Source organism: Fulmarus glacialis, unplaced genomic scaffold (assembly GCF_000690835.1).
Source record: "Fulmarus glacialis isolate BGI_N327 unplaced genomic scaffold, ASM69083v1 scaffold32592, whole genome shotgun sequence".
Lineage (NCBI taxonomy): Eukaryota > Metazoa > Chordata > Aves > Procellariiformes > Procellariidae > Fulmarus > Fulmarus glacialis.
The window spans coordinates 9,885-30,430 of record NW_009198987.1 but is presented as its reverse complement, the minus strand read 5'-3'; the positions used below and the strand labels follow the sequence as shown (position 1 = coordinate 30,430).

General features: G+C 41.8%; 1 protein-coding gene across 1 annotated transcript in view; it reads right to left on the bottom strand.

The window, feature by feature from the left end:
* Window positions 1-20,546, bottom strand: part of PIKFYVE (phosphoinositide kinase, FYVE finger containing) — a gene marked incomplete at its 3' end in the record, with an annotated part of 37,070 nt that overhangs the window by 9,123 nt on the left and 7,401 nt on the right. The window contains exons 3-11 of the mRNA XM_009573097.1: window positions 19,499-19,617; window positions 16,603-16,774; window positions 15,666-15,873; window positions 13,082-13,171; window positions 9,693-9,831; window positions 6,927-7,084; window positions 5,976-6,087; window positions 4,064-4,211; window positions 3,403-3,570 (exon numbers count right to left, since the gene is read on the bottom strand). Of these exons, the coding sequence (XP_009571392.1) occupies window positions 3,403-3,570; window positions 4,064-4,211; window positions 5,976-6,087; window positions 6,927-7,084; window positions 9,693-9,831; window positions 13,082-13,171; window positions 15,666-15,873; window positions 16,603-16,774; window positions 19,499-19,617 (1,314 nt within the window). The remainder of the gene's footprint in view (window positions 1-3,402; window positions 3,571-4,063; window positions 4,212-5,975; window positions 6,088-6,926; window positions 7,085-9,692; window positions 9,832-13,081; window positions 13,172-15,665; window positions 15,874-16,602; window positions 16,775-19,498; window positions 19,618-20,546) is intronic.

The following is a 20,546-nucleotide window of genomic DNA, read 5'->3' as shown; positions in this document are numbered from 1 at the left end:
CTGTGTCATGGTTACGCAGATCCTCTTCTCCTTCCCCCTCCTAAACAGATGCAGGCATCAAAAACTAACTACCCAAAATACCTGCTACCAGGATCAAGGATATCTGGCTGCAAGGACATTTAGAAAATAAAGTTTCCCATATTGATAACTCTATCTCTTTAAAAACAGCAACTAAACCCCACATTTAAAATAAGTCACCTAATCTCTTCCCCCAATTTAAATGCAGAAAGCAATCTTACTTTGTTTCCTATTTTGATACACACTATAAAGTACCATTGTCTTTAGGCAAATGATACTATAAATGAGTCACTATACTCACTTGTAAGATACTACAAGCCAGCTAACTTGAAGTCACTAGAATTTCATGGAAACACACCAGACATTAGTCAGCCTATAACATCACAAGAAGTCCTGCCATTAGACTCAGACTATATACAAACCACTGTTCTAAAACACAGCTGGTACATCACAGGCTATTGCTTCAAAGCAGCTGACCTCTGTGACTGGTGGAAATTGCATATCCCTTAATCATTTAAAGAAACCCACTAACCCCTTAGATCAAGTTGACCTGCACTTCTAGCACTGATGTTTTGTCCTGTCAGTCCTCCCCCAATGACTAATTTACACAGTTGTGAGGAAATTGAGTTACTAGCCTCAAAAGGTGGGTGTGATCTTCAGTTTTACTTCATTATTTCAAAGAAAATTAAGTCACTGTCATCCAGTCTAAGGACAAAAGACAATTCCAATGAAATCAAGCCAAATACATGTGTCTATAATGGTCGTAAGGAAGTTACTGCTCCCTGACAGCAGCAAATACACCTTGTTGCTGATTGACTACAGTACTCTGTTCTTAAAATAACCATATCCCATTTTATATAGAAGCTTAACTATCTAGTCTTGGCTGCTTAATCATTGTGATACTCTAACATCCTGGATGGCACCTTTTGTTGAATATAGCCAGGATAAATCAGGAACACAAGGTGAAAGTCTTTGCACTCCAACTTTAATATTTCCAGAACAAAGTTTTGGAAGTCATCTATTCCACTACTCTAGGCACTGCAGTATGCACTGTAGGGTTTTGCCCACCTAATTTTTTAAGGCCTTGAATAACAAACATCTAAGTACCTATGAGATTTCAGTCTCCCTATTGCCTGGAAGTGTTTCTTGCTATTCAAGATGTTGTCATTCATTTTAACTTGTTGCTCCCTGGTTAGGTCTTTCCTCTAGAGACTCTCATGCCAGGAATCCAAAAAGAGATGTACAGTAAGTTCTCTGTATTTGCAGAGGATACAGATTTTTCAAAAAACTGCAGGATAATACCTACCTCTCCACAGTGCATTTTAGTGACCACACCTCCACCCTATCCCAGTTCTGGGCATATTACAGATACTTTCCCCTCAAGGGAAATCCACTGTCTTAAAAGGAATTGTTCCCAGTTTTCTGCTACGAATTACACTACCTACAGAATAACCTGGTTAAGAGACCACACATTTCAGGAACAGATAACAAACACCAGTCAGCAGAGATTCACCAAAGATAGCAGAATGCTGCCAACATATATAATTCAAAGGCAGAAGTCTCTCTCCTTTCAGTCCCCTCACCACTTGCCTTTTCTGCTGATCTTCTCTGAGCTCTCCATCATCAAAATCTTTCTCACAAGAGCTTCAGTTCTGGCTATGAGAAGCCTTGATTTGGTAAACAGTTTCCGAGAGAGGCAGGCTCTCTTACATTTCCCCCTCATCATGTACTACTCTTTGTATAAGGAGACAAAGACCAAGATATGTCTGAAACCAGAATTATCACTCTACAAGTCCTTTAACACCGGCCAGAGCCAAACTGACTACTGCCTGCTTTACTGCCAACACACACTGATAAAGATAAACCTGCTACAGCTGTAAATTCATAGATACTGCAGCACACCTGGGCCTGTTCCAGCACACCTGGAGCTTGAAATCCAGCATCCCTCCTTGCTAAAAGGAATTCATTGATATATTCTTCCTCTTCACACCTTTCCTTCTCTTCAGATGCATTAGCTTTTCATTTGATTAGGGTATGAGCTGGAAACAAGTTGAAAGCAACCAATAACAAGCTGGTGTCAGTAGTGCTGACCATCTGTCCCTACTGGTGAGTCATCTGACATCAACTCAAATTCCGAATGCTCTGGTCCTCTCTTTGGGGGAAAAAATAAGCAGTTAGATTTCCCTTCTTCTAGACATATTTCTAGCAAATAACAAAAGGTGACTACAATAGGCACTGATAAATGCCCCCTCTAATTTGCCTCACTCTCTCCCATGTCTAACACACTTTGAAAATCAGCTGTGACCAGTTCTCCTCCCTCACCCTCTTCAGTGACCATTTCACAGTTTCAGAAAATGCAATCTGTATGCAAGCATAAGGTAAGTCTTGCATTCTGATTCACAATAACAGAAGAGCTCCGTTAGACTTTATGGAAGGACGAATTCATTAGAAGGAGTCCAAATCATTTAACACTGGATCATCTTTTAAAGTTGGAAATACTGAAAGGGTGGGGTGAAACAATAATTAAGAATAAGAAACTCCTTAGAAGCAGCCAAAGATAGAAGTCTACAAAGCTGATGTAACCTTAGCTAAGGAAGCAGAGCAAAGACATCAATTGCTACCCAGCATGTAAAGCAACTAGAATATACTAGACCCAAGCCAGTGGCAAGCCCTGGTTTCAGTCAGCCCTTGTCCAATTTAGAGAATGCAGTTGTCAACAGGCAGGCACATTATTTTTTCCATAAGGATTTTGCTTATAGTTAAAGTCTTTCAATTTAATACTTATTTAGGAGAAAAAACTTTCAAAAGAAGTCTTCAACAGTGAATATTTGATTTATTCATACTTCGCTTAAGTAGGTGTTCTCTTTTGAAGAAATGTTATATATATGGATTAAGTTAGGCCTTACTGCTCATCGGTAAGATTCTTCCGTCAAATGTAAGCTTATTAAGGTACAATTAGAAGTAAGCACAGAGCTCTTCCAATTTAATTTTGTTTGTTTGTTGTTTGGGGTTTTTTTTCTTGCTTGCTTTTCCAGCTTAATCTCAAACTATAGAGACACATATCAAACTGGTTTATGCACGGATTTTTTTCCACCCCAATTAGCCAGAAACTGTATATGTGGATCTGCCCTATTATGTATGAGCAGGAGACTTTGCTTCAACTGCAAAGAGAAAGTCACAGGGGAAGTTACACACTCTGCAGAGAAGGTGTTTCAACAGGTCTACTGAGCCTCCTCAGAGCACATCAAAACTATAAGTGAGTGCCAGCTAAATATCGTATTTCCCCCTCTGTAAGACAGCTACAAAAGTAGTGTCCAAATAGGTCAGTATTATTAGGGCCCAGCTCTCCATCATGTGCAACTCCAGCTGGTGACTACCTCATACCTTTTTGGTCGGCAGGGTGAGGGGGCACATGTGGGTACTTGGAGTGCTTCTTGATATGGAAGTTCACGTTGTCCAGCTCCACGTTCAGGCTGATGGAGGCGGCTGAATCACTGTCCATTGTGGACTGGAAGCTGCTGACTGAAGTGCGCTTGCTAGGGCTGGCGGAGTCTTTTAGTGTTGGGTAAGGGGGAAGATACGGGGAGGAGAAGGGTTCAAATGGGTATTATGAGGGTACCGGAGAGGAGAAAAATTGTCTTTAATACATAAAGACCAGTGTGCAATACTATAGGAATACAGTATTTTCATAGTTCTAATCTTATCTTCATGTGTGCATGCTGACATATTGGGCGTTCTTTAGTGCATTACTATAGGGCCCAAATCAAGTAGAAGTCTGCCTGAGAAACAGAAGGCAGCAATTTACATGCTTCTCCTCCATTAGAAGTATGAAGCTTTACCAGTTCCACTAAATACAAAATACTGTATCCATTGTAAGAAACAGGAGGACTAGCTACGTTATAGTTTGCTTAGATCCTTACAGCCCCATGTGCACACACACAAACACACACACACATAAAGCAAGACATGGTTAAACTACTACGTCCCAAAAGACTGGGGATAATAGGAGAAGGCAGAGTAAGAACAAGACTCAGGTGAAACTCACTGGCTAAGTTATCTTCTCCTTCATCAGCAATCTGCTCTGTGTCACTGTCATCAAACTTGATGTCTTTGAACCAGGATGGCTCAGAGTGCCCCTCTACAGAGTTCACAGAGTCACTATCTGGAGATGGGGTTTCCGAGAACTCTGTGCTCTAGAAGACAAGGAAGAAAAAAAGGTGTTAAAGTGCAGCTCTGCTGAAATATTAAGCAGCCTTAGAAAGCAGCCTGCTACAAATGCAGATCAGATATTTTAAAAATCAGAGGACACTCTCAGTGGGCTGAGCCAGGTTAGTCATAGAGCCACCCGCCTTGGCATGAAATAGGAACTCTTTGAGACCGGAAACGAGTATTTCTTTACTCTTCCCACGTGCTTAGTCTCTGCCTCCTCCCCACCTCCACACAAGTTGTGACTAAGTGGCACTAAAGGACAAGTTTATTCTACTGCACATTTTCTGTCACCACATCCAGCTAAGCAGTTTTGAATGCTTCCTATCCCCAGCCAAGCTGGGTGATGACCATATCCTTTACCCAGAAACCAGCACATGCAGGTTTTGGTGGAGGCTAATTCTAAGTTACTGGAGCAATTCTGTGACTGACTAAAGTAGCTCTAAGAGCTTCACTCACAGGTCAGGCTCTAGCTGGGGCTACTGTGTAGCCAAAGTCTGGCTAAAGTGCCAGAGAACCTGGAGAGCATCTAAGCAATTTCCATCAGCCATCCTGATGCCTCCAGTCACCTCAAGAGGAAGTTCTCACTATCATTCCTTTGGCTACAGTGAGTGCAGCAAGCAACTGAGTCAACAACACTGTTTCTCCTGACTCTTTGTCCAGGAGAAATGAGATCAGACAGTGCTATCAGCAGATGAGAACAAGAATTGGCTTTAAACCTTGAATAACATAAGCCCCTTACAAATAGTTACAAACAGGGGTCCGCAAACACTTGCTAGGTAAGGGCAAGCTTTTACTAGCAAACTGAGACAGTGCAATTAACTAGCTGAGGTGCCAGATGAAGCCCAGAGCAATCTCAATGGAAGACCATGTGACTGTGGCCAAGAGCTGAAATGCACGAGGAAGACAAGATGCTAATGGCTGCAAGCTTACTGACTGAAGTCCATGGGGCAGCTGAGCCATTCTTTATTGTGAGAAGCTGCAGAACATGGAAGACTCAACTGAATGCTTTCAGGTAACAGGCTACAGAGATATCTTGTTCAAGTTAAAAAAACAATCCAATCACTCAGGCCAGTGACTGCTCTTACCCCTCAGCAAGCTTCATTGCAATGAAATACGGTAGGATAGCATCTCTGGTCACTGGTTCCCTGCCTCCCCCTCAGCTAGCCAGTCCTAACTGGGAGGAATGATAAAGACTTCCTCCCAATCTTGCATCATGTGGCTAAGGTACTGAATTCTTTATTACTGCCATCACTGGAGATCAGAAGAAGGTTACCAATACAGTATATAAGAAGATCCAATACCGTATATCTAAAATATCCATCCTTTGAAGTTTTTAAAGAAATTTGAAACAGAAGACCACCATTGTGTCTCAGTCACCAGTAACTGCACACAGATTCTAGATTATGCACATGATAGCACAGCTGCCACAAGCACAGACTGTGCCATTCCAAGACCTCCGTGGAAGATGTCCGCCATGAGAGGCACTGGCCTAGATTAGAGACCCTTTCCTCCACTTTAGGCAGCACTACATGTAACAACTCATCCTCCATAGAGGACAGCCCCAAAGCTTTCTGGGCAAATGCAGCTTCCTCAGGCTTTAAACCACTAAGGAAAAAGGCCTGGACCCCAATTCTCTGTACAGGACAGCTGGTTTATAAATCATACAACGGCTGCTGAGAACAGGATTAGAAAAGATTCTAATGAGCCACCAAACCCAGCAAGAACCATAGCTTTCCTACTCCTTTTACCTGTAACGGTCTGTAGAGAGCATACTCATCTCTGAAGAGCTGATCATGATGACTGACACATTCTAGCCAGCGTCCATCAACCAACGCTTGTCCTATTGCAATGGCTTGGACCCTGGAGGTATAAGAGTAGAGATGGTTTTCTAAGTCTAGTTCTAAACACACATGGTTTATGGTACAAACATGCTACAAAAGGAAAGAGTCATTTGCTACGTGCTATTTGACTCATCAGTATCCCATTGTCATGTTTAACCAGATACTACTTAAAATATTGTGGAGAGGCAGCAGAGTGTACTGGTTCAAGTATGGAGCTCGATGAAGAGACTGCCAATACTCTAAACTCAGCTGAGATGTCCAACAGACGATTAAGACATATTGGTTTTGCTCCTCCAATATTGTTAGCTTGAGTTATACATACTGAGCACCTCTGCTGAGTGAGGACTGTAGTTGCTGCTCTGCTGTAGTTGCTCTACACTTAAGAACCATCTCAGTTTTATCCTCCTCTCGCATAGTTAAATAAACCAGATTCTTTATATTCACTTACAAGGTTAAGAGCCTGCCAGCCCCACCAAAAATTTAGCTATCAAAACACTATTAGTGATCTCTGATCTCAGGGGCAGACTTGCTCTTTGGAGTATCAGTGGACATTTTTGGACAGTCTTTGTAATACACTCACTGTTCTCCAACTCTTTGAGTGATACTTGTCCCATAAGCTGCCTCCCACACCAGCTCCCAAACCAGACAGCCCCCTGTGCCCTGTTGCTTCGGGCCACACGGATTCAGAACCCTACCTGCTTTGGTAGGCAGTAAAGAAGAGACCTGAATTTTCTTTCATTCTCATCTCCCTGCAGAGGGGTCTATGTCTGCCGTGTAAGGTACCCTTTATCACCTAAAACTCACAACCTCCTGTCACAGAGACAGAAGATACCTGCTGTCCTAAAGCATCAGGGTTACCTTGTGGTTATGTGCCCATTTCTGATGAGCCAGTTGACCAGCTCTTTTCCCACAATGCAGTTGGGATGTGTCCGCAGCCAGTAGCGATGGTCTTGAAACTCCATCCCACTGTTGTGATGGCAGATTTTTTTCCACAGATCTTTCAGCTGGACTGAGTCCTGGACAGGAAGATGTGCAAGTTACTTACTAGTCTGACCTTAGCACTGGTTTCAAGGGCATCAACCTGAGCCCTCAGATCAGCTTCTAGATCAAGAGCCTTCCACAAACAGGCATCAAATCTAAGCCGTTCTGCACAACCTATACGAAGGTGCAAACAGAAACAGCAAACGGACATGAGATCAGCTCCTTATATCCTTCTTTTTATATAAAGTTGAGAACAAGGAAAAAACAAAGTGGGTACCCTCAGAGTTAAGGAGTTTTTGTTTTTAATGTGGCAAGATTTTGTACTGCCTACAAGACACTTATGTCCTCACTACCGCCGTCTTGCACCCTATTCTCAAACTCATGCGGTGTGTGTAAATATAGAGGACAATGAAAACTCATCCTTTGGAAGAGGGTTTTTCTATATAATCTGTGCTCAACCTAGGCTTTGTGAAGCATACTAGTCCATTATCAAGCCCAGATATAAAGCAAGTACTTGACACAGCAATGCACACTGCTATGTTCAAGCTCTGGCATACCATTTCTTATTAAGGATTCCTTTTTTATTGTCCAATATCAAGGCTTTTTTAGTCACTGCTAGCTTTGGCCACTAAGCAAAAAAGTGTGTACCCCTCCCAACTCAATTAACCATTTTTGAATTTGTGGATCTCTCCCCCTTACCACTTGGAACACTTCAGCCTATACCTCAAACATTTTCGGGCCTGTTAAGCACGTGTGCCAACTCTTGGGTAGGCTATGCTCCATCTAGACTGAGCTGTCTCTCTACACCTGGCCCCTTTTGCTTTCCCATGTGCACCCTGACTTGGCACAGCACAATCCATTGTTGCAGAGCTGAAACTGGGACCTGGGATTATTTTGAGAGAGCAACAGAGTGCCCCGATGGAGAAGAGACACTGCAGCTCACTGTCTCAAATGCCTCACTTGTTCTATCTTTGTGTAACAGAGGGGCAAAAAAAAAAAAAAAGCTTTAATTAAATTCTAACTTGTTTCAGCTTTCCAGTTAACTGCCAGACCCACATTATTGCACTTTCCCAAGGATGCCCTGAGATCCAACAGTTTTGCTTCACTTCTGTTACTGGACTGGCTTTCTGCTTTTATTTCCAGCAGTGGCTGTCCTGGGTATTATCCTAAAACCAGCGTCAGCAGGTCCCCTTCCGTACCAGGTATAGAGTCAAGATCCATATATGGATCAGTAATGGAACACGTCACAGGATCACAAGATTTGATGCAACTGACGATTCCACAGTTCAGCTGCCTTGTAGTTTACCCTTAACTCACATGGTGAATTCAGTAAACCGGACAAAGTGGCAGAACACAGCAAATCCTTTCAACTCAAGGATTTTGACCTCTAGTTCACAGAAGTATGTGCTTACCCCATCGTACGTACATCCTCCCCTACCTTTTATTTCAAGAGCAAAGTTCATTAGTCTTCTGAATGGAATATGTTAAGCTTTAAATTAACTCCTAATATAGAGTTAGCTCTAAGGGCATTAAACAAACAGTGGGAGTTCACAGAAAATTCTACATTAATTGACACTGCATCTTCTGCTCTTACATAAACAGAGACAATACTACCAATCCTCTTCTCCCCCAAGGAAGGAAACAGACAAAAAATTAAACAATGTGAAGCTGAAGTGCACTGGGACTTGACCACCTTGGTCCATTTTAAATTTCATTTTTCCTACATAACATATACACACAGGGCAGGGTGGTGTAAAGACGTGCCTTAAAAATGTTTCTCCCTCACGTGGTTATCCATTTACAGAGCACCCTAGAAAGGAGTTCTGCACCCTTGTATGCATTTTGCTGACAGCAGGCAAGTACCTGACAACACAGAAATTAGCCTTCCTAATTTTAGATTGGCAGTGGGGAGCAATCTTGAATCTTTTAATGTGTGAAAAATCACTCCCTTCCCTTCTCTGCATATTTTTTGCCCCATTTGTTAGAAACATTTCCCATCCCTCAAAGAAAAGAAACACAGTTTTCTACTGAACACTGTACAGTAACTGCCACCTACAACACTGCCTCTGTGGGGAGGGGATAGTAGGATTACACAGAACACTGTTGCACATTGATTTTTTTTCGAACAAGTACATCACTACAACTTTCTACAAAATGTTATATTTATTCTGCAAACAAGGGGAGGGGCTAAGTTATATTTGGCACAATAAGCTGTAACAGCTTTAACTCATTCATCATGGTGCAACCATTTTGAAGCAGCCATTTAAAGTTTCTGACTATGTGGCCTATGAAAAGGAAAATCTGAACTTGGAGAAATACGGGATCAGGTCATTGCATTACAGTTGCAACCATGGCAGGTTTAACCCACAAGAAGCCACCATACACCAACTCCACACTGCGTAACACACTTCCCAAGACTAAAACTGTAAAACTTTTATGCAAACACCACATGAAACTATGATTTGTTTCAGGAAGATGAAAGTGTCTAATATTCCCCATGCCTGCACCACCTGGAGGAGGGGTCCAGGTAGGAGCGCTCAGACAAGAGACTTTAAAGGCAGGAAGATACTCCTGCTGCATGATACAAGAAAGGCAAACTTCATTGCCTTCACAGAGCAAGACAAACAGAAGTCTGAAAGGTACCAGAAGGATTTTGCGCTCATCCTCGCTGGTCTCTGCCTTCAAATGTGTGCGACTGGCCTGGGGGCTGACGGATGTCTCATAGGTAGGCACCATTGGTGAACCTGACCGATCCAGCGACAGGTTAGTGATGCTGGCTGATCTGTAGTGGAAGACAGAGGAATTGAAGCATAAGTGTTCATTGTGCGGTGCTTCACCAGAGCAGGCATTGATCTTGTAGCATGCTAAAAAGGAACTTAAACCTGTGACATTGTTCACTCCTCAGTACAGACTTACTGCTTAAAGCTTCCTCGACCATGAAAGCAGAAGAAAGGATCCCTAGGAAGCAAGTATATTGCTTTGGAACATCTAAGTTAAACATAAACTTTTGTAAAGCTCTTTGTAGGAAGCACTTAGAACTAAGTTTAGGCACAGCAATTCCTATATGTCTGCATTTGAATAGACTGGGAAAGGGATAGGATGCTGGGTAATTAGAAACTCCAGTGGTTTGGAGGCAAGATAGATGCCAGCAAGGGCAGGCAACACCAGGATCCCTGTAACAAGGCACTGAGATTCCCCCTCTCTTTGACCCATTTAAAAGTCCTTCTCCTCAGCTCTCTGAAATACATGGCTTACAGCTTGCAGAGTCTGGAAGTTTGAGCACCTGTTCCCTAGGGTGGCTAAACTGTCTGCTGAAGCTAGAGGTCACTCCAACTGGCAATTTTCCTGCGATATGGAGCATCCACCTGATCTTAGCCCAGCTGTTAGGAAATCTTGGCTGTGCACTCCAGTACAAACACACCATTTTGCAATAATCATTGCAAAGCTACAAATGCAAATACAAGATCCAGATAACCCTCTGATCCAATATCCCACAACTAGACTAAGTCTCTGAATAACCAGAGTACAACTTCTCATCATGCAGCAGCAAAAAGCATGCAGTGTAAGCTATTCATGCTAACAGAGCTCTAAGGAGTGAGGATGGAAAACACTTCTGCATACAGCAACAGGGAAGTTCAAAATGCCAGTGCTAAACTGACTGAAGAGTTTAGTCAGTTAAACTGACTAAACTGGCTAAGAACTGTTGCCAGCCTCTGGTCTTTGGAATGAAACTCAGATAACTTCACAGAGCTTGCTAACTGGCTAACAGACACTTTAATTATTCCCAAGAATTCTCAATGGATGATGTGGCTGAGCCCAGGCATGAAATAGCAATGCCACCCTATTTCAGCTTTTGTACTGCAAGGAAGTAGGTACTGAAGATACAGTCTCAAAATCACTGCTTTTTCCTCCTCTGTCTCTTGAGGAGGAATATGTGCTAATAAAGGGTTTTATTTAGGTCCTTTTTAGTCATTTATGCAGAATCAAAGGAAACTACGTTGGCACTACATCCATATACATCTAGGGGTGATAAGCAAAAACTTTCTCTCATAGTCAGGCATTCAAGGCAGGCTAAAACTCTGCCAGTCTTCTGCTGTTCAGATGCTCTCAAGTTAAACAAAGTTAGAACTGGCAGACTTATGCAGCTTAACAGAAAGCATTCTTATGTGGAAGATGAGACTGACATCAAAGTCCATCATCAAGCACTCCTCCCAGTTGTTTCGCAACAGCTACTTTAACTGTGCCACCTACCTGTAAGCAGCACGCATTTTTAATTTGTCTAAAAGGCCATTAAGCAAGAGTTAGAACAGTCAGATTTCATATCTGTGTTTATCATCACCAATTTCATCTGGGACTTTACTGTATTTTCTAAAAACAGAGGGGGAGATTTTGCAATGAAAATCCCTATCCTTGAGAAGCACCTGCAAAGAAGTTTGAATCCCTCCGCTTGCAACATTTGACTGTAGCTCGTTTTTTCCCCCATAAATAATCAGTCTGAGAAAAAAAACAACACATACCCCACTGACAGGGAAAACAAGTAATACTAAGTAACTTCTGCTACCTGCATCTAAATGCACTCAACCTGCATCTTTTTTCCTTCATCTCGTCTAGAAAGAGGCATGGTCAAGATTGCCTCAAAGAAACATGTACAGCTGCTTTGACAAGATCTAAAGGCTAGCATTGCTTAGCCCAAAGCCAATAGCTTTGTTACCACAGGTTCAGAATTTTGACAGATAGGTTATACCTCATTGTTACTTCTCAAACTTGAGTGCAGACAGGTAAGTACTATGGTGAGGCCATGAATAGCCAGACAGCTAAAATTTAACTTGAATGAGCAGTTTGGGCCTGCCAGGTCCAGCTTAGACCTTCCTACTACTGCATGTGTGAGCAAACAGCAAAGGCCTTTTAAAATAGACGACATCAATTCAAACAGGAAGCAGGAGAGCGTCCTCAAGGTTTAAGACATTTCTTGACGTCACTGCAGTTATTTAGCATTGAACTTTTAACTCTGGACTCCTTCCCATGTTTGCCCAGAATTGATTTGTGGTACTGATTTATTCACCAGTATTTTACTCCCCCTAGGTGAGATCTTTGGTTCTCAGCTGTACAGTCAGCGTGCATCTCCTCCTAACTGTCCCCATCACACAGAAGATAAAAACTCCAAGCAGCCTGTTCCCTGAAAGGCACACCCAGCATCCTTCTCAGCTGAGTTCCCTAGTCTTTGCTGGTCCTGCCAGATCCCTCCAAATTGCTAAACATTCTGCATTCCTGTAGCACCAATGCAAAGAAGTCTCTGAACGTCTCCTGACTCCAACACTGAAATTTGGATAATCTTTGCTCTGTTCCTCATATCCTTGCCTCACCTTTATTTCCCCAATTTAACCATAATGGAAGTATGTAACCAGAACCATAGCAGAAGCACTGTGAAGTGGAAATTACTTGTTCTTCTAATACCAGCCTATTTAGTGGGATGAAGCTCAAGGATTCACAACTTACACTAAAGCTCTCATGAACATTTCCAAGTTCATTCTAGTACTCTTGCATAAAGACCTATGATGGGATTTTAGCCTAAGGAAGCCTGGTAACTTAAACAAGATTATACCTAATGGAAGAGCAGAGGGAGCAGGTGGGGGCGGGGAGGGAAACCACAAAACAAACAAACAAAAACTACACCTCTGCTCCTCCATGACCTCAGTCTTTGCCTCCCATTACCAAGTCTCTGTTGCTCCCTTTTCTTCAGCTTCCTCAGAACTCTACCTTTCTTAGCCACTTCCTTCCCTTTCTGTCTTCCTCCCACCTCTATTTGACTGACAGAGCAGCAAACTACGGGTTCCTCAAAAGTAGTACATTTATTAATATGAGTATGTACACAAATGGTCTTTCCTTACCGTTACATATGGGTAATGGGGTGTCCCATTCTAGACATGAAACAGCATGCTCAGTAAAAACAAGCCCCAAAATACAGACTTTACATTGAAGAGTGGGCTAGGAGTGCATCCAGAACAGAAATTACCCAGATATGATTAGTTTACCTGTTCCTAGCTGGCGACTTCCCTGCATCCTCCTGGACAGATCCAAGGCGTGCAGACAACGTGGTAGTTGAAGAGTCTGGGTGAATCAAACTGCAAGGAAAAGGAGCATGTTACAGATGTTTGAGAGATTTGCCACATGCAGCAGCATCTGAACAGCTGGAATTAAAATACAGTTAATTATAACGTTACCTGTCATTCACACCCAGCATTGTTAAATCAATGAGGGAATAGGGAAATCTTTCCCCATCTGTAGGTTAATGATATCTGGAGGGCAGTGCTCAAGTTTTCTCCCTTCAGACTGAAGTCTTGGACAATACAGCCTCTTCCCACTTCTCATATTATGCTGCCCTCCCGCCCTCTTCCCCTATATCCCTTTCTTACACATCCTCCTTCCTTACAGGCTGCTATTCCGTGCTTTGGAGGTAGAGGCGTTGCCCCCATCTCTCCAACACATCATCTTTGCAATCCAAGCAATGCTATCTATAGCTATTGCTAGACAGCTTTTACCAAGACAGCCTGACAACCTTCTGTAATTGTTTAACCTGATCACTATCACCTTTGCCCTCCCTTTCCTTCCACCCCAGGAGGAAGGAGAGCAGATGTTCGTACACCATCAATATAAATTCCTACTGGCAAAACTGTATGAGATATAAGCCACTACACTCCAACTGATACAGCCGTACTGGCTATCTTCTAGGATGTAGACATGTTACTAGCACGATAAATGCTCTTCATGAGAAAATGTACACAATACCACTTTGCCTGAGTAGCTGTACTTGCCCAGAGTACATCACTCCTTCACTTTTAAAGGACACGGTCCTTCAAGTTAGTTAAAGCAGGAGCCCATGCCTCTATGTTCCAACTGTGCAAAGAGCAGAGCAACGTCAGACAAGTAAATACAGCATCACTCCCCTAAATGCTTTTCTCACTGTTTTGCAGCATATGACAGCAGGAGAGGCAAGAGTCTTATCTCAGATACATTATTTTGGGAAGAGACTCAATTCCTAAGTTTTCTTCTGAAGCAAACTACTTCTCACACAGAAGCCACATATTAGAAAAAAAAACTTTGCTTCCATTAAGAAGCTGCGAGTTGCCACTTTCCACCATGCCGTTTAAGTTCAATGTCTTGAGTTCAAACATCTGAAGGTCAATCAGGAACTTACCAAATGCAGTATTAAAAAAAGCACTGTAGCCCACTGCAAAGCTTTACATTTTAAGAGCAACAAGCACTGAAGAAAAATGTAATCCTCCTCAAGCAACAATAAACTACCTAATCTCAATCTCTCTCCCTCTCACTCACAAAAGCAGCCCATGTTTACTCTGTGTCTCCCAACAAGACTAAGTGTTCTAGCATAGAAAGAGCTATCAGCCTCTCAAGAATAGGCAGTATTTTTCTAGAGTGCTACAAGCTGCCCAAAATAAAAGATATAAATATTTTCTTTACATGTTCATGTCTACAAGCTGTTGAATTGCCATAATAAAGACACTAATAACACATCAGAAGACAGAACTAATGATACCTTCTGTTATTTTGTACACCTGAAGAGAAGCATTCCAAGCGCACATACTTATTCCCTAATTCAAAATTTGGTATTATTTATCCCAAGCATTGCAACATTACTGCTTTAGATGACCATGACATTAAACCAGGCCTTTATTTAGGCCTAAAGCTGGCCTAGGCCAATTATTTAATTGCTTCCATATAGGAGCACCATACTCTGAAAAGCAACATGCAAAGCAAGAGTCAGCGCATTTTCTAAAGACAGCTGGTTTTGAGGGTTTTCTATTAATACTATCAGAACCACCAGAAGAGATCTGCTGAGAGGCACATGTCACTAACACTACCCCTCAGTTAAAGAAAGGCTCTGACTCAAGACCTCCTCAGTAGTTTCACATCTGCCTGTTCTTCTGTTTTTAGGGAAATGAGCACAAACACCACATCTGATTATTTCTGCCTCCCCCCACATTAAATTAAATCAAGGTCCTCAGAAATTAACTTGCATACCACTTGAGAAGTACAGTGTTCTTTTATTCATCTTCCAAAAATAAAGATCCCCTCATTCAAGAGCAATAAGAAGAAATACATTTTGAAAGGAGATCAAAGAAGCTTTATAGCTGTCCTTTCAATCCCACTTCAGTTGAAACAGGTGGTTACTTCCACCATTTCACTCTTATTTACACAGACAGCATCTCTTATATTCTCTTGCCCTATCCAAAACCTGACAGGTAAAGCATCAGTGTTCCATTGACTTGCCTCTTGATACACTGGTGGTTAGAAAGGATGTTTTTTGGTTTTGTCTTTCTAAACTCTGAAGCTAAAAGCCTGCTCTGTCATTGGTATAGAATCACTGATCCAATAGGTTAAAGGAAGAACTGCAAATAATTTAAAACTCCACTAGAAAAGTTTCCACATTTCAACTTGAAGAGAAGAATATTAGAAGCAAGCACAGGATTAGATTCTTTTCACGGGAGATATACTTCTAAGTTTCCTAGATGGAAACCACCAGCTTTTGCCTAGGCAGGTGTCAGCCTGCCTGAAAACACAGTTAAGATTCTGGAGCTCAGCATGAAGCCATTCACTTACCTTTGCCAGGTTAGATCCTCCTCCAGAAAGATGTTGCGGCTAGCTTTACGGCTCCCAACTGGTGTGCGTGGCTCGCTAGGATCCAGCACTGATACAGAACACGCAGAATCTGACAGAGCATTTAAGTCTTCTCCAATGGAGTTACTGTCTGTGGAGTGTGCATAGCTTAAGGCTATTTTGCGGCAGTAAGTGCAGGCTCGGAGATCCCCTATGGAAAGGGGAACCAGAGAGCGTAAGTGAACAGGAACAAATAGTACTCTGTTCCTACAGGATCAGAGGTGTGTAGTGGTGGGAAAAGAAGGATTTCCTGTTTCAAAACCTCTTTGCAAGTTTATGTCTAGTTCTCATATTCCCTTAAAGAGCAAAACCCCAAATAATTATACACTCAGGGAATTTCTCCAAGTCAAATGATGCATAACACATGATCAGTAAGAGAGAGACAGGTTGTGGAGGTGGGGAGAGAGCACATGTGCACACTGAAATCATGGTACAACAATAGCCAGTCAGATATGACATACCAGCTGATGTCTGGAAATCATTACCTCCATCAGGAGATGCCTAGAGTTTGGTAACTGGTATTTGAAAGTTTCGCTCACCCTCAATTAGAACATGTGGCTCACTACATTTTAAAACTACCATTACTAAAAGCAACTTTTACTTGAGCACACTTTTTGTAGCGAACACCCTTGTTAAATAGTGGCCATATTTGTTTCGTCATCATGGACGTAGCGTTGGTAAAAATAAGCAGGCATGGCATAATCCACCATTGTGCATGAAGAAATTGGTAGAATTAGGTCCTCTGATGCATTTTGCTTATTTCTAAGCCCACTAGAGACCTGTACAGCATTCTCTAGCAGATGCCAGTATCTAAAATGCAGTAGTCCAAACAGAGCTGAGCACACAGAGAATGTTCTGCTTCTCAACAGATAAACCCTACCTGTGTAGCCCATGAATTTTCCAGGGATTTCTTGATTGCAGCATCGACTACAGAAGATCTGCCCACAAAGTCGACAGTGGTGCCTCCGCCGGAAGGTAGTGAATTTCTCACTGCAGTCATAGCATTCTTTGCACTGGCTGTCAGGCATCCAGTACTGCTTTAAGTCACTGTCCTACAAGGGAAGGCAGCAGAGAAAAACTTTTTTTTGTAAATAAAAAAGCATGTTTAGATTCATGATTGCTTTATAGACTGTGCACACAAAAAGGACAATTTCATATTGTGTGTGTGCACGCTCTTGTGTATGTGTATAAGCACACATGCACAGAAAGGATTTTTCATGTAGTTTTATAAGGAGCCAGAAGGCTGGGAGAATTCTTAACTGTCAGAATAAATCTAGTAAGCCTTTGCTTTCTTGATCCAAGGTGGAAGCAAAGCAGATAAAAACTATCACGAGCTCTAGATAAAAGTCAAAAAGAAACAAACATATGAAGTACTGATTGCTCTTCCTTCTCATTACAGGCCCTCAACTAGCACAGTTTACAAAAAAAAAAAAAAACACCAACCAAAACCAAAACCCACACATTAGTTGAAGCTGTTATCCAGGCATAAATCAAGTTATCAGGATTTATCAGTGCAGGAAGATCATTTCAACAGCTAATACTGGGATGTACTTTGAAAGGATACATGTAAAAAGTTTTGTTATATGATCAAATTCTTCAAAACCTCAGTAAACAGTTGTAAAACCCTGTGTCCCAGATTGATGTCGTTTCAAAACTCCAGGTTACCTGCCATGTGAAAACAACCGTGGAATACACATTCAGCAGGTAACGACACATACTGATTTACAGCATGGGTGCAACTACAGGAATTTTGGTCTTGTTTTTAAGACTTGAAAACAAAGAGTTAAAACTTCTATTTGTTGTTGTAGCTATAAACAGAGCAAGACAAACCTCTCAATTACGATTCTGAGCACACCAGCTACAATTACCATGGATGGAGACAACAGCTGATGGTCACATGATAGCTCTGACTGTGAAACACTCTTTGCTAGAGTTCAGTTCTGGCAATAAGCCTTTTCAGAGGGACTGAATACTCTGGGTTTTTCTTAGGAAATGAGAGTGCTGCAAGAATTTTCTCAAAACAGCCAGAGAGAAGAAAGGTGATCCGTACTCTGATTTTCACATAACCAAAAAAAAAAGGCCACCCCGAATTGCGGTTTATTTTTGCATGTTCAAAGTAGAGCTTGACATAGCTGCCAGATCAATTTTGAGACCAAAACAGCTATGATCAACAAGACAACAATTTCGTGCTGTCCTCACCCAAAAAAACTCGTACAGGAAGAGGTTGAAGACTACTCAAGGCAGTCTAGTACTCAAGAGAGTCTAGAAATTAAGATGAACACCAAGCTTCAAGCACAGAAAGATGCAGTGAAGAGCTTTGCCAAGGAACTGCTGCAAAGCTGCAGTGGATGCCGATTAACAGTTTTTGCTGCAGCTCTGCATGATAAGCCAAGTCTCTGGTTCTGTCACACGGAGAGCAGCTGTTCCAAGCAGCAGTGCCTCTGCCCACCATCTCTCCCGCATTGCCTCTGCCCTACTTGCACATGACTGGGTGTTTAGAAACCCAGCAATTGCTGGTGACACCTTCCAGCTCTCTGCCTTGCTCAAGTCAGAGCCAACACTGACAAGAACATGACAAGAACAGCCTACAAGGAAGGGTTCAGAACAGAAGTCTGGCCCCCGTTAGCAGCAGAGGTTGATTAGAGCAGCATCTTCCAGGATCTGACACATGCTTTCTACGACAGTAAAGTGGTCTCCTGAAGAGACAGACCAAGTCCACAGCAGGAAGATATTGTTGCCTGGAGTAACTCAAGCAAGACATGGCTGCAGTAAAGGGCAGTGATGCATTACCATTTGTACAGAAGTTAGCATGCTGACAACTAACATACTGCTTTCAGAGAAAGATCTAGACATATTCATTTACTGCTGCTTCCTGTCTGTTTGAGCACTTCTCCAATAGCTTCAAAGATGCCACCTTCAGAAGCTGCCACAAACTGAAATACTAGTAGAGGCCACACTCAATGCCCTGCTTACTGCAATGAAAGGCTTTTGTTTCACTCTCAAAAATATCACCCTTTCTACCAAAGTAAAGTTACTCTTACAAGCAGAATAGCACTGGAAGCTAAGTGAGTTTACTCAAAGTCTACCTGTAAAAGCTACCAAGCCAAAAGCCTTTTTCTTCTTCATTCAATTTAATTAAATGTACTTTTGCCTTGTGTCTTGCTCCCAGATACAGCTATTTATATCATCACGTATAAATAGTTGTGGCTTCTTTTCTCAACTAGATCCTCCTCTTAAAGGCATGGTCCAACAAAGCAGAGGGAGGTGAAATCAGAAAGTCAGTAGCAACCACCAGACCCTTATCCAGCTGAATCAAAACTGACTACCAGGACAAGCCTTTCAAGCAAATATTGCTGACCAATCACTACCACAGTAAGTAGCAGATTTAATTCATCCTTAGAATTCTCATTACTATTTGTGACAGTCAATGTGTTTCGCCTGCCCATGGTTAGCCTTCAAGGGAGAAAACCATCAGGTAATACTAGATTAGGTAATACAGAAGTGGGAAGGAGTCTAAAATGAGAGCATCTTGTCCAAGTTCAAGAAGCTGAGCAACTGCAATGTTTCACTCCCACAATATGACAGATGTTTAACATGTCAAAAGTCAGTGTCAACTTGTTTCCCCTGCACTCACACAATGATTTTTGAATTTATTCACTCATCCTTCAAATATCTGAAAAAATCCTTGTGATGTATCTAAAAATTAAGCTCAGAGAAGCCCAGTAAACAGTTCAGTTTCTAGATAGTTTGGCCTACAAATGCCTCAGAAGAAGTACCTGGCTCTTCCCTTCCATGATTTCTTTGAGGCGCTTTAAAACGGTGCTGAGGCTTCTTAACTGAACTGCTGTTCGAGGATCATGACCTCCAAGAGGCGGTTCTACTTTCCTTCGATTGTCTGAAAGGGAAGGGAGAGTAGTATTCATTTCTTCCATGATACATCAACATTCACATCACAACACAATAGCCCATTAGGGAGAGAAATGTTCACATATGTATGCACTTTACAAAGTTACAGCGTGTATCACTTCTTGCCCTTGCACTCTTGTCCCTCAAAAGGAGCATCTGATGCCAGATTGCTTGCTTTGGCTGACATTTTAAATACCATCCTCTGTGTTTACAAGAACCGATTTAAGTTCTCTGAGAACGAAAACGTCTTTTAAAGACGTGAAGTTATTTTCAACCTAATATATGAACCTTGTAACAGTCTTTTAGAAAGCACTAAAGTCTCATTTTAGAATGCCCTCTAGGATACTAATACTTAAAAAATAATTGCAACAATATTCATATTCATGCTAGGACTGGTATAAGTCAATGCCTTAACCTGAGCTTATTTATAAATGATTACAGCAAGTCTCAGGACTCAATTGCTCAGTTTCTATTAGAAACAGTAACTCAGAATAAAATGCATTCAGAAGTTAACATTTTTGAGGTATTGTTTTGTTATTTTCTAAGAAAAAAGCCAAGTTGTTGAGAACTTGTACAGTCATTCTTGATTAACTATAGCAAAGAGACTCCTTAATAAAAAGATAATGCAGTTAATTTCTTTCCTACAAAATGCTAGATTATTTTGAAGCATTGCTGTGCAAGTTACAAATAGGATTCTTCTCTCCAGAAGGATCTGCAAACACAGTGCTCTAGTTACCTGAACATTTAAACATTTTCAGAGTCACTTTTCTACATCAACAACTTTTCTGAATAGTTTAGAGTTTCTTACCAGCTTCGCTGCTCTCCATCTGACTAGCATTTTATTTTGATTCCCCCTAGTACAGGAAGAACAGACATGGCTGCTTTCTGTTTACTGCTTTAGATACCACTGATGTCAGC